General features: G+C 42.7%; 1 protein-coding gene across 4 annotated transcripts in view; it reads right to left on the bottom strand.

Annotated features, from left to right (window-relative positions):
* Positions 1–14,269, bottom strand: part of DIS3L2 (DIS3 like 3'-5' exoribonuclease 2) — a 193,891-nt gene that overhangs the window by 160,605 nt on the left and 19,017 nt on the right. For all 4 annotated transcript variants that reach the window (XM_054204600.1, XM_054204602.1, XM_054204599.1 and 1 more), the window contains exons 3-6: positions 13,782–13,940; positions 13,338–13,480; positions 7,596–7,649; positions 3,298–3,399 (exon numbers count right to left, since the gene is read on the bottom strand). In XM_054204600.1, coding sequence (XP_054060575.1) covers positions 3,298–3,399; positions 7,596–7,649; positions 13,338–13,480; positions 13,782–13,940 — 458 coding nt within the window. The remainder of the gene's footprint in view (positions 1–3,297; positions 3,400–7,595; positions 7,650–13,337; positions 13,481–13,781; positions 13,941–14,269) is intronic.

Genomic DNA, 14,269 nt, shown 5'->3' with positions numbered 1-14,269 from the left:
TGCTAAGAGTAGGTTAAGTACCTGGAAAAACAGTCAAAGTCAAATACCTTACTTTGCAAGAGCTAAATATTTGAAAGTTACCATAGCACCTCAATATTCCCAAGATGTAACACAAGAGGACAGGAGAGGAACTTCTGAAATACAGCCTCCAAATGCGGTCACCGCAACACACACCACTCTACCCTGGCAGTAAGCCGATGGCCACCTCCTTCAGGAGCGCAAGATAACAAATTTTGGGGACAAAATGTCTCTCCCTCAAGCCGGTGGTGCCACACTGAAATTGTTGGCTCTTGATCAGAACTAATAGTAAGCACAGAAATATGAACTGACAAACCAATCATCGCTAAACAGCAAGCAGCTCTCCCAGAGGATGTATGAACAGAGCTCTAAGACCAGACAGAATAAGCACAGGGAAGACCATCCAAGCACTTGGGATGCACACGCTGGGAAAGACATGATGTTGAGAAATTCAAGCCTGATAAATTTCCCACCACTGAGCCAGGAAGTCGAGGGCTGGAGGAAGAAAATATTGCTGTCCCTCTCAAGAAGGTATTACATAAAGTATAACCACGCATCTAAACTATCTCAACATTCCCTTATGTTTCACTGTGACATTTATACCTGTGTGTAAGGTACCACCATTACAGGGTCATCAGAACACAGAATATCCCTGGAGAAACTGCTCTCCAGCCGGTGCTTTTGTCTCACAGGCACTTGACCCACAAAGACTGACTCATTGGGTACAGGGCAGCTCCTAAATCTCTCCACTCTGCAAGCAAACACACAGATTTCCCTATCCAAAATCCATACTTTTACCAATCACAGGTTCTCCCCCTTCATCCCATTTACACGCATAAATCAGACCAAGGTTCCACATAAGTCGTTACTGGGATGCAGCATTACACTGTGACTTTGCACAAAGTGGTCCATGGCAGGAATCACCTGCACTAGCAATAGAAAGATCTTTCCCCCAGAGCATCCAGAGGCCATCCAGGGTGCTTGAAACTCAGAAGATGTAGACCCAACCAGGCTGCTGTAAAAACAACCTTACCTTGTGCAAGACACTGGTTTACCAGCAAAAAAGCCAGCCCAGTTCTCAGTGGAGCACAGGCTAATGGGTTGGGAATAGTGAGCCATAAAAACGATCAGCACGCACATCTCAATGCTAACAAACTAATATGTACAGAGCTTGTAAAGTCTCCTCTGAGAGCATCAGTTATACCATACATCTGATTTACATTTTTCAAGGAAATAATTTAAGCTGTTCAGCTTGTTACAGAGGCCTAAAGGAAGGAGAAAACCCTCAAGACACCTATGTGGCAGCTTTGCAGCAGCATGAGACTAAACAAATGGAAAAACCTAAAATAGGTTGCGACAGTTTATCATTAATCAGTATGAATTACTTGGAAGAATGCGGTATCTTAATGGCACCTTTCCCAAAGAACTAACACAAACACAAGTGTATAACAAGACATTCAGGGAGCAGGGGAAAAGGGATGTCATCGCTGATTAAGTTGCTGATGGCAAGAAACAAATATGAGACTACATAGGGCAGCACCTGTGTGGCTGAAAAACATGACTGGCATGTTCCAGCTACTTCATTTGGCAACGTTCAATTCACCACAGAAGAATCATAATCATCAAACAAAACACTGAAGTCGTCTAAGTTGTCTCCTTGAAGCCAGACACCACTTCTCCACCAGTTCTATTTATTTCAGCATTTGCCCAGGACAGGGAGACTATTCTGAACCCTTCCTCTTGTATTCATAAAAGAACATTACTGTTAAACATATGAAGGCATGAGGCTATAAGAGAGAGAGAGGGGCGTTATCTTTGTTTAGAGCCAGATATAAATGGAAAACTGCAGACAAAGCTTCCAGCTCAGGCAACCTCTATCAAGCCTACAAAGAAGCCCTTGTGCTGGCAGGTCCTGGCAAAGGATCTAAGCGCCCAAACTATTCCATTTTTCCAACTATATGAAATGGTCTAATACAAAAGATAATTTACGCATATGGATTTGGTGATCCGAACATATAGTAATCATCACAGCTTTAGTGAACTCTGGTTTGGACTCTTGAATAGCTATCAAAGAAATTTTGCTTTGACCCTCAAAATTGGTTTTCAGAGGTTAGAAAGATACAAGCAGACCACTTTCCTATACTTGTATATGGATATAGCTGTAATATCTTAGATCCCACTTACGATTTCCTTTTGTATAAGGTAGTTTCACGCTTACCTGGGTCAATAAATACTTAGGTCATGTACTCATTTTGTGCTTATCTAAAAGGAAAAGACAAGTTCTAATATGTTTCGAACCATCATTTCAATTAGATTTAAACAGAGAGGATAGAAGGTTCAGCGAGTGACCAGACTGAAGACTTTGCATTTGCAAGACTAAAATCACGTAACTTCAAGCAAAGACAGGCAAAGAAAGCAGCTAGAACAAATAAAAAGCACCAGGACAAAGTTGTTCAGAACAGTCCCCACCCTGCTGGAATCACCCTCCTTATTACTTTTGTTCCAAAAATATACAATAGTCTTTAAATTCTCAACAAGAATTCAAAATATATGTTTGGAAAACAATTTGTGACAGTTCTGTTGTGCTTACATGTTACAATTGCTAGTGACAGCTTACATCCCCCAGCAACTAAAGGAGTAAGAACTTTCCTTGCATAGAGGTGCTACAAGATAAACCCGCAAACAAGATAAAATATCCAGATGTTTAAGAGTGATCTTAGGGAAATTCTCAGACATGAAAATGAAAAATGGTTTGTCCCACATTTGCATTGCTCCAGTCACTTCATATGTTCTTCATTCATGTAAAGAAGAATATTACCACAAAATCTGTAGTTCTGACAAGATAAGCTTTCCATGGACTGAGGACCCACAAATTAGAGAGTCATTCATTACTAAAGCCTTGTGAACAGCACTTGTCAAATACATAAGCGATTGCAAGCACCTACACAGAGCTATCTAATGCCACAGCATGAAGATAGCTAAATAACAGATACCAAAAGTCACCTCTGACAACCATCCTTTGAATCAGCCTTGTCATCAGACTTCTCCATACAGTGATAAAGAAAGCCATTCTATGCAAAGAGTGAGGTTTCAACCTTTTAGGTACTGCTTCTTCCAAACGCTGCAGTGGATGAAGTCAATCTACAGCAGCATAAACCACAAATTAGCAAATCTGATTTGTTGGAAATTCTCTATTCTCTGTCTCAGGCCCTAAATTTAGCAAAGAAAACAGTAAAAAAGCTCTTTCTGTCAAATCACAGAAAAATATACCGAACTGACCTTCCATTGCTCCTTGGGAAGCAGTTTCACTACCACGATGTCACCATTCAGGGCTCTGTTGCGAGCAACCACTCCATCAATAAAGATATCACGAGTCCCATCCTAGTCAAAGAGGAAGAAAAATAAATACCAGACCAAAACATATTAAATTACAGTTGTTATGAGGTTTAAAACACTGTCATCAAAAAGACACACACCCTGGTGAGACAAACATCCCGCAGTTGTGCGGAGAAATGAAATGGATTCACCATATGCCCTTCAACAGGCAATATCTTTCAGCAAATAAACTCCTTTGTATGTATGTGCCAGCACAGTAGTTCCACACTATTTATTCAAGACAGAGCCAAGCCCTCAAGATGTATTGTCTGCAAGTTCTGCTCAGTTCCTCTACACTTACTCTGGGGAATGGGTAGAGATTTTTCTGCAGTCACAGTTAAGTTCCCAACTCAAGCGCTCCAAGTATTGTTCAGAAGATGTTTACAAGACAGTCTCCGCAAAGTGGCCTGTGCAGAGGCGCCCGCTGCTCTCCTGGCGAGATGGGAAATCAGGGACAGGCAGCTCCAGGATTAGCAGGTCAGTCTGTGAAGGTGGCCTGGAGAGAGGCGCTGGGGATGCAGTCTCTTTTTATAAAATGAGTTAACACCCTAAATTCTTCATTTGGCACAAGTAATGTTAGAAGAGATTCCAAAAAATGGTGACTACAGGTGCCAACTGCAAGTCAGAAGATCTTTTACTGTAACAGACATGTTAGGACACCTTCTCTCAATACTCTGGGTTAACGTCCTTGCACAACAGCCTCTACTAGTACGCACTACGATTATCCACCCCAGACACGTCTGGCAGTCGGCTGATCTAGATTTAGTTTGGAAGATTTTCTTCATGGGGTGAATAAAGATGAAATTTCCTGACGATACCAACACAAAGGTTTCATTTTTTAGAGGATTGCCAGTTTTGTCCTTTTTTTGACTAATTATTGACAGTGCTCTTGCTGCTTTCATTTCTGTTTCCCCATAATTCAGTATGTGAAAAATTTCATGTGTCTGTTTACAGTGCCATGAATGTGTCAAACAATGGGAGCATTAAGTATCAACATGAGTAGTCAATATCGTTTTTCTAGAGAGCTATTTTTGCATAGTTTTGAGATACAAAAAAAAAAAAAGGATGACTTTATTTAGATTCTTCATCGTACTTCAAAGTACTTCATCGTCTTTTAATGAGAAAAAAAACAGCCTCACAAGACTTAAAATCTTAATCACAACTTTAGTCACTTCTCAGACACGCTCCTGAGTCTCGTATGCTTGAGTAAATCTAATCAGAACTACCACTGTGCTTGGTCTCCAAGAAAAACTTCTTTTATAACCTGAAAACACGAAGCCCTAATATCACATAAATATCTTACTCTGCTTAGATACCAAAACAATAAAACGGCAGAACCCTGCCATGATGTGAAACTAAGGCCATCCTCCAAGAGACCAAATTACTCTTAGAAAGAAAAGCAGCCGCAGCTCAACAGCTGTGTGAAAGCTGCCTCCCATGACAAGATGCAGAAAAATTGCAAAGCCTCTTGGACCAACATAATTCAAATTGGAAACCGTTCTTTTCAAAAAGCCAGATTTTTTACACATGGCCTTATTCGTCATTTCTCCTCACCCTCTCCCTTATGCCCCAACTCTTCAATTAAATCCACCACATACATAAAAAGAAAAGTTCAAAGTAGCTTTTTAAGGAAAATGCTTGCCCTTTTTTTTTTTTCTGTACCTGCTCTGTGCTGCAGGACACGGGCTGGCATTCATGATAATTTGTTTGTTCTGCACTTTTATTCCTTTCCTCCTGTGTCCAAGAATACACAAGGCAGACCTTTTCCCTCACCTCCTATAAAAGCATCTGATGTGTCATACCATCTAGTAAAAGCTGCATCTCCATACACTGCAAGAGTCTCGTCTTGAATTACAGCCAGTCACTCTCAAACAATATACCCCTATATATATACACACACACTTATATAGGTGTATACACGCCTATTTTACAACAGTTAATTTCAATATGTACAACAAAGCTGTAATTAGGAATTTGCCATCTGTTTGGGGTTTTCTCCAGAAGGAAAGACCTCTGTATCTAGAGCTCCAGACTCATGATTGCTGGGGGAACTTAGGCACTTCCAAGAACATTTTCTCCTCTCACGTCTTCCTTCGGCTTCCCGTACTGTGCACAGCTGGCACTCCAGATTACTAAAGCAATTAAAATGGCACTGAATCACAACGGAACACAAATCACTTGCAAAGTCTCAGCTGCTCCCAAGGTGCACATACTGTATTGGCTGCAATGGCTTCAAGACTTCTGCAGCCCCCTCCAGGGAGCACAGCACTTTTACTGCTCCATGGCCACCTATGAATATCACCAGCACTGCTCTCTACCCCCGCCTGACAAGAGGGAGATCTGCAGTGCTTTCATCTGCTCTGGAAGTGTCTTCCACAAGCACAGCACAGCCACAGTCACTCCATCACTTGTGCTCAGCAGTATCATTCTTCACCTTGACAACGCCATCATTTGAAACCACACTACTGTGTGCAGAGAAGACATGAGATGCAAGGCAGAGACTTAAATGCTCCAGTCCATCTTCTGGGTGGCTTTCAAGAGAAAGGCCCGGGGCCTTCCCCTCAACTCTTCATGCAATAATACAAGCAGACAGAGCACAATTGCAGCAAGAAACACCCTGGGACTTCTGGTGTTAGAAGGTGAACAGCTGTTGCATTTGAGCTTCATGAAGCCATAGACAAGTCAGAGCTGAAGAGAAAGGGGTACAGTGCCACAGTCAACAGCAGGAGAGAAAGGGTGATTTTTCACAGCTGCAGCTCTTGCAGCATCTGGCAACAATGGGAAGTCCTGCAGAACACAAAGGCTACAAACCCCTCATTATGGCAAATAATGGCATACCAAGGATAAGCTTTGTAAAGCATCTTAAGACAGACGCTTTCAGTGAGGACTGTCTTCACACCAGCCGGAGTCACCATCATCCAGGTGTTGGTTCTGTTAGTTACCAGGGACAAGGCTGGTTCTGGTATTCAGCTCCACAAAGGCCAGAAAAGTAGAAAGAGAGCTGAAAGAACAACCTCAGCTAAACTTCCTCCATGTATGTATTCCGGCAAGCACAGCGAGCCAATCGACTGCACAAGGCAACAGCTGGACACTAGGGGCGATTAGGGGTAAGCTTCACATCCAATTAAACTCATGTGAGTAGCTGGATTTCTCACTCAACCTTGCATTTTGTAATTTCAGAGAATATGTTTAACAGCTTACACTCACCACACCTAGGAGGACACCGGTAAAAGAAGGATCACAGTTCTTTTCCCACTTAGACACACACTGCTGCTTTCCTGGTGTACTGGAGAGCTGCTCTCTACTTCTTCCTCTAGTTAATCTACTTTGTGCACCCTCGACCTTCCTCCACCCCTGTAATGCCAGCCTTCTGTAACAAAGTGTGCTTCAAAACATTATCCCAAATGAACAACATGAACTGACAATGCCACGAATTTCAAGGCTTTCAACCCAAGCCCCAAAACAAAAGCGCTGTCAGTAGCAGGGACAACAACCGACTCAGTGTTTCACTGTCTCTGGGCAGGCTCTGCCTTCTCTCCCCCACACCAACATTTCAATATGAAACTCTCTCTCATTGACGGTAACATTTTTACCAAGTCAGTTCCAGATAAAAAGCCTTGGCTGTGCCAGCTGTGAGGTCACCTTCCCTACTGGAAGCCCCTGAAATTGCAAGGGCCCTTCTTTTCTGTCGAAATAAGGAAAGAGAGAAGAGGCACAAGCCAGTCCCATGCGACAGAAGCACAGCCCAAGCCAACCACGATATAGTTCACGCAAAAGCGGGCACATGAAAAGGAATCACGCATATTATTTCTGGAATGACTCTTCAAATTAGCTCATGCAGCAGATCGAAAATGGAGAGCATATTTGTTTAGGGAAGATTAACTTAAATCAGTGGAAAATCTATAAAACCTCTGCAGCCATAAACCAAAGGTTTCCAGTTACGCTGTCTGGTGGTCCTCAAACCTGAGCTCAGCTGGCTTCTGTGGGACCTAGAGGCACCCCCAATTTCAGCACAAGCTAAGTATTTCTGTGAGGTATGAAAAAGCAGAATTTGTTTGGGAATATTTGATTTAAAAGAAAATCCAGACAATGTTCATTTATTCCAACTCATTCACCTCTGAGTGACCTTTCGTGCACGGCATAACTCCTATCTTAATGCACCTTTACTTATGAACTTTAAAGCGTTATAAAATTATACTTACTGGAGATGGAATGAAGGCTTCATGGTACTTCTTAGGATTTATTCTCAAGGGTCCCTTAAAAAAAGAAGAGAAGGAGAAAGATTATGCCTGAATCTTATTAATTTTATATAACACCAGTTAAATTAGAGAGCTGTGGGTAATATATCTACTGTGAAACATGAGAGATACATCTAAATTTCCATTATACATTTCAAGTCTTGACAACTTAGCATCCGAGCAATTCCAAGCCAAAAGGCACTTTCATGATAGGCTTAAGCTGATCTACTGCAGTCTGTCATCAAAGAGATGTTGAATCATTAGTTGTTGCTGCTACCGGGTGAACTGAGGATCCAAGCCCTCCTCTTCCCTTCACACATTCTCTGCTGAGCAGTCACCAACTTCGTTAACAAACAGACAATAGGAACAATTTGTTTTGCTCTGTTTTGGAAAAGGAAAGCGTTGGTTTTGCTTATTCTGGAGGACAGGAGGAAAGAGAAAAAGCTGACCTGCTGAGCTTGCATGGCAGCAGGCACCAGCCTTGTGGGGCTCTGGCTGCTTAGGCTGTTCCTGCAAACAGGCAGTAGCAGGAACTCTATGATAAAGAACATTTCCAAAGAAGAATCAAAAGGATTTTCCAAAAACAAACATTTAAAGTCTACAGGATTAAATTCTGTTTAAACACATTTAAAGTCAAACTATCTTAAATACATTTGCAACTCCATGGTCCATCTGTTTCTGCTTTGTTATCTGCCAACTCAAGTCACCTGCAGCAAACTCGTATCACCCCTCCAAAGCAAACCAACCAGTTTTGCCGCTTGTGCTCAGGTCCATCCAAGAGAAAGGCAGAGCCAACCAAGGAGTTACACAGGCTACACCATTCGTTCCCATCCCAAGAGGGTCCCGGGAATTGTGATTCAGGTGGCTGCAGTTAAAACCGATAGGATTTCATTCTTATGGAAATACAGCTAGGTATCTGCCTTCAGACAGGCTTCTACTTTGGGCTGAAACTTTAAAACTTTCTCCATGCGTGTATTTGAAAGAACATTGGCCAATTTGTTATATGAACAGATTCCATCTGTTTGCACTTCTGTGTTAAGCAATCATAGGAACCTCTCACAGGAATTGCTTCCTTAAAAATTTACTGCAGCGTATAATTTTTTTATGTATTCTGGGAAACACTCAGACGATAGGAAAATAAAGCTGATTACATGTGAAAGTTTTGCCGTCTTGAAGAAGAATTTGCAGATTTACGGAGGTTTTCCATTGTTTTTATTTGCTTAAGTTTGGAAATACCAGCACCGTATATGCTATATTCTTTACGCATTATTTGAATGCTTTGCTGCGTGTCTTGTTTTGTGCCTTACGTAAGTAGCATTAACGAGCACACTAGCCGCATGGCAGGCACAACCCAGGACAACGCACGAAAACAAAGACAACCCACTGGGAGCAACCCTGGGGATACTTTATGACTAGGCAAAGTGAGAGTAACTCGCTGTCATCGGCTTCCGTTAGCACTGGTACCCACTGATGGAAAACTCTCAATAGTCTCCTCCCCCTCCCTGCGCCCTTACGCCCCAGAATCAGCCATCAAAAACAATATGCTGTTAAGAAAGGAAGCTGCTATGGAGCAAAAGGAAAAAATGAAAAGGGATGGTTGCTCTGCTTGACAACGAGTCAAATAATTGCCATACCAGCATCTACCCACCAGCACCAAGCAGATGAGGGGATATCCTGTGTTCCTCCGCAGAACCCCCTTGAATGGTTTGGGACAGCTGTCAATCAGCCAGGTGCAAATGCCCATTACACGCGTGAAAAATCAGGTTTTGTGTCGGTGGCCCAGAAGGCGCCAGAGTGACTACATGCACATGGATGCCCAGCTCGGGCGAACACACAGCAGAGCAAAGTGTTACCGTGTTTACCGTGCAGCAGGTTTCTCTACATTTTATATGCACTACCTAATTATGATCAGCATTAGAATTCTTACGTCAAGTAGCATTAAAATACTTCAGCTCTTTCCTTCAAGCAAGGAACTCCCAAAATTTATCTTAGAAAGCAGATGGGCCCTATTATCTGTGCCTATGAAAATCCTATTTACAATGTTGTACATTTCATGCTGTGATATCATATCTGGAACCAGTCACTCTCTCCATCTGCAATGAACAACTGTTCTCATATGTGTATTAGGGGGTGAGGATCTGGCTGCAGAGTCTCATGATGTCACGCTAATGTTGTATTATTTTACAATAGCTTGCAAGTAATAGCTGCTATATTTATCAGTGTTTTTATGTCAGTAGGGCCTTTGTTTTGAAAGGGAAGAGAAAGGTTTGCAGGAAGGTTTCTAAAACACTTTCTGATGATTCAAGTCAGCTTCGCACATACTTGCCAAAAAAGTTTCTAACCTTATTGAGCTTCTCCAGCAAAATACAAAAGGGTTATGATTTCTGAAGTTGCTCTGCTAGAACCAGGGCAGGCAACGCTCAGACTGAACTTCAAGCATCTCAAATCACGCTGTTTATAACAGGTATCATAACACATATGCCTAGATCGGTTTGTATGTACAGAACACCAACAAAGGTCAGGGTTCAAGCATCTGCTTGCCACCTTTGAAAAAAACAATCCAGGAAAATCAGGGAAACCCCAGCCTTCATACCCACAAAAGAACAGCTTTCTAAGGAAAAACACCCTCTTAGCAGCAAAACAAGCTCTGTGTCTCCATATGCTGCGCGCTCTCGCTCTGCCTGACCCCAGCAGCCCTGCAGGGAGGGTCTGGGAAATGCTGGAGGTGTGGAGCAGACATGAGTTTCTGGCTCATGCTTCACAGGATGATTACGGTCCTTTGGGTCAGTGTTCCTTAATACATAACCTGACTTCATCTGCTGTGTATGGCCAACACCATTTGCTTGCGTAACTATGAAGAAGTTATTCAATCTTGTTTGCCTTCAGACCAGCCGACGTGATTCCAACCAACCCGATATGCTTGGTGATTGCTCACTACAGACAGTTTTACAGGCGGGGAAGTGAAAAGTCTACGCACTCTTAAGCGCCTGAGCTCAGATCCCTTTTCTTGTGAAGGACACTTCCGCACACATCACCTGATTAAATGAATCCAGGAATCCCGCAGGGCACACTTCTCCACGCTACTTATCGAAAACTGCGTTATGTCAGATACAGCACCAGAAGCCATTAAGACTAATGTTATTGACAGACGTCAGCACCCATAAAGATAATATTTTTGTTCTTCCTGATCTAGGACTGCTTAATCGTCATGGGACTTGTGTTTTATCTGAACAATCTCCACGTCTGCCAGTAGTTTCCATAGGTTGGGCTTTCAGGAGCATTTAGTTGCATAGTTCAATTGCCAGAGTCCAGCAACATCCTCAGAGTTCACAGCAGGGCCTTTTCTCTCCAACAGATCTCTCACACAAGTATGTGCAGATCCAGCGTTAACAGGATGCTCCAGGGGACACCCCTGCTCAGAGACATGCTTCTGTCTGGCTAGCACTGAAGTTTGCTCAGGACCATCAGATTCAGACCAATAGGTTTGTTCTCCTGTTCCACAGACTCCTGTGGAACATTTTTGCTGGTTACCATGCCAGACCAATGCCCTGCTTTTTGGGATTAACACAACAGGTATTTGTTCACTATGTCTCTTGTCCTTGTACAGAGCGGTGCTGAATATTTGTCCATTCACTAAAGCTGCTTTCAGGATCTCACCTACCCTGTTTGAGACTGCAATGATGAATGGTCTTGATGAGATCATAAGGATGAATGAGCTGAAGATGAGAGATACTGAGCTGGGATGCCCATGAGCTGACACGCAGCCCTAAATGATTAAATCCAGCTTCTGCAGCCTCACCTGTTTCCCCGAGATGTGGAACTGGATGAAAGGAAAACAGATACAGCCTAAGAAAGCACGTATGACTCTTCCAGTTACACAGCACATGACCTGGAGTAGACACTATGCATTTACAAGAATTAGGGATTCTTTTGCCAGAGAGCATGCAATCACAGGTCCTCTGGGACTCAGCATTTCAATGGGATTCTCAGGTAGTAGTCATAGTCTGATGTGCCTCATCTGCAGCTGCATTCGACCTCATAGGCAGTCTACACATGCTGCACTTAATGCTATCAGGCCGCGTTACCACAAACGGGTGCCAAAACCACTCCTGAAGGTAAGGCGGAAGCTGTAGTTGCTGCCATATGCCACTACAGCCATGGGGAGAAGTCACAGCTTGAGGATCCCATTTCTTCCCTCATCATTTGCTTCCCAGTCTGGATGTCTATGACAGTCTTTAAAAAGGCCCTGGCCTAAGGTCTGGGTAGCCCAGTGAACCAGTCTGATCATCAGCAGGGATATGCCGCATAGCCATTTTTCTGAAAGCTAAGAGCCAACCAGATTGGTCTTCAGGAGGGAATCAGACCATCTTATATGTGGAATCCTCATCACGCCTTCAGAAATTATGCCATTATATAAGAATTACTATGTCAAGAAATCAGACAAAAAACAAGGTGATGTCTCACAATACATTGCAACTCCAATGTATTGATGAAAGTAAGTATAACAACCTCACCGGCATTACAACACTAATTAAACACCAAAACACCAGTGTGCGTTTGGCTAAATGATGCCTCAGCATGAGTGTCCATCATGCCCTCACTGACTTCCACCTGCCTTTTTTCTCCAGCCGGTGTGATCTCACTGGGACACCGGGTGTGTCCTGAAGAACATTACATCATGCTGAGGACTGTACTACAACAGCGGTTCTAGGACACCATCCTCTTCCGCTCCTCACCAAACCTCAGCCCTGCCTGCCTTTATGCAAAACTCCTTCTGAGATCCAGCTACCCAGAGAAACGGCAGGTCCACCCCACATTTTGCTAGATGTTCAGAGAATTGCTGCCTAATTAAGGCTGCAATTTTGCTGCTCCAAATGGAAGCATAAAGTCTGATCTTTGATCTTTAGAATCTGTAAAATGAGAACATGCTTATTGCTAGCTGTTCAGGGCAAATAACCATACGCACACATGCAAATGATTTTCTGTATCTTGATGGGCAAAGAAAATTATGAAAGTAATTCAAGGGTCCAGCATCACTACTCGGCCTTTTGATATTAATTTAACCAGTTGCATCATAGTTTATAACACTTTACTGCAATGCCCTGGTAGGCACAACCCTATGAGATCCCAAGGACCACACCATTACCCACACCATCACTCTTCCTTTTTTTTTTTTGTGGGAGGTAAACTTCTGGGAAGAGTTGATAGACTGAAAAAAGAAGAGTAGAACTGGAAGCTGAAGCATCTGCACCACATTGCTGAGAACTAATGAACAACTTTGCAAGGCATTTCAGCAAGAAGTATCTTGCCAAGGGCATTAATTTTTGTTTAAACTGCCCAAGACAGAGGCTGCCAGCACCTGCTGTGTTTTTGAGCATCATTTGTAAAAGTAAGTGTCTCCATGATAATGACTATCATGGCTAGTAGACCACCCAACCAGAACCCTGCAATTCATCATAACTGGGGATCAGGAATTTTACAGAACATGCAATCAAACCAAAACCTATACTTCAGCTGAACTTAAAAGGTTCCATTCCACTTCTAGAATCTCCTGAGAAAGGGAACAAAAAAAAAAAATCTTCCTGTAACATCTACAAATGGTACATCAATTCCCTCTCATGCAACCAACTGACATTGATTTCCAACAAATGCCTGTGATTTCCACAGACTTATGACAAGAGCATGGATGTTGTATGTTCTAGGCACCTGAATTAGCTCTCCCCTTTTCAGTCCTGCTGAAACATCTTCTTTTGACATGTAGGCTTCAAATATACTCTTCTTTCTCCCTCGAGTGGGTTTACTTCGATTCTTTCTATCACCTGATGTTGGGGCAGCAGCATAGGATCCTCCTGCAAATGAAAATTCATAAGTGTTATCTTGCCCACCAAACTTGTCCATGTATCTTAACAGCAGCTGTACAGAGGCTTTGTATTCAAAGTTGAACTTCTGAGAACAGATTGCCTAGAAATACTGGCACCTGACTTCAGAGCAACGAAAAGTCTGGAATAATCATATTTTACAAATAATCAACAGTCTTTTACAGCTCATTTTAGAGTTAAGAGCATTCATCCCAGCCCATCTTTCAATAGTGCTGAGCACATGCTTCGAGGCAGCTTATTCCTGAAGCGTGTACGCACTCTGCTTTAATACCTCTGGGAGTTCCCAGTTGTCTAGGATTTATTCTGCTGTCTGAATTGTTCATTGTTTCTGTCTGCGATTCAGAGAGTTGCCTCTTCCTATCGGAGTTCTGGGGAGTTCTTGCAGATTCAGAGTTGTTTCTGGTCCTTGCAAACCCTCTCTTTTCTGCACCTGAAATCAAACACAGGTTTGAAATAACAGGGGAGGGAAGAGGAACCCCATCGCCAGCTTGCAGTCCTCGTGAAACTCATGGTCTGCAGTACTTCAGTACAAGTTGCAACTGGCAGTCATGCTCTTTATCCAAAAAGAAACCATGTCTTCATTAGTTCATTTGTAATCTGTTGGCTCTTTGTGCCTCCAAATCCACCACTAATTTATTTTAGCATAAATAAAACTCTGGAAATTACAATACTAAAAGTTGGATACAACCCTTCCAAAACCCTGTGAAATTCATTAGAGCATATAAAATGTGAGATTGTTAAACTGTTTCCAAAGCCCCT

The sequence above is a fragment of the Rissa tridactyla genome, chromosome 6 (assembly GCF_028500815.1).
Source record: "Rissa tridactyla isolate bRisTri1 chromosome 6, bRisTri1.patW.cur.20221130, whole genome shotgun sequence".
Taxonomy (NCBI): domain Eukaryota; kingdom Metazoa; phylum Chordata; class Aves; order Charadriiformes; family Laridae; genus Rissa; species Rissa tridactyla.
Note: the sequence above shows the minus strand (reverse complement) of the source record. Positions and strands in the feature narration are given on the sequence as shown.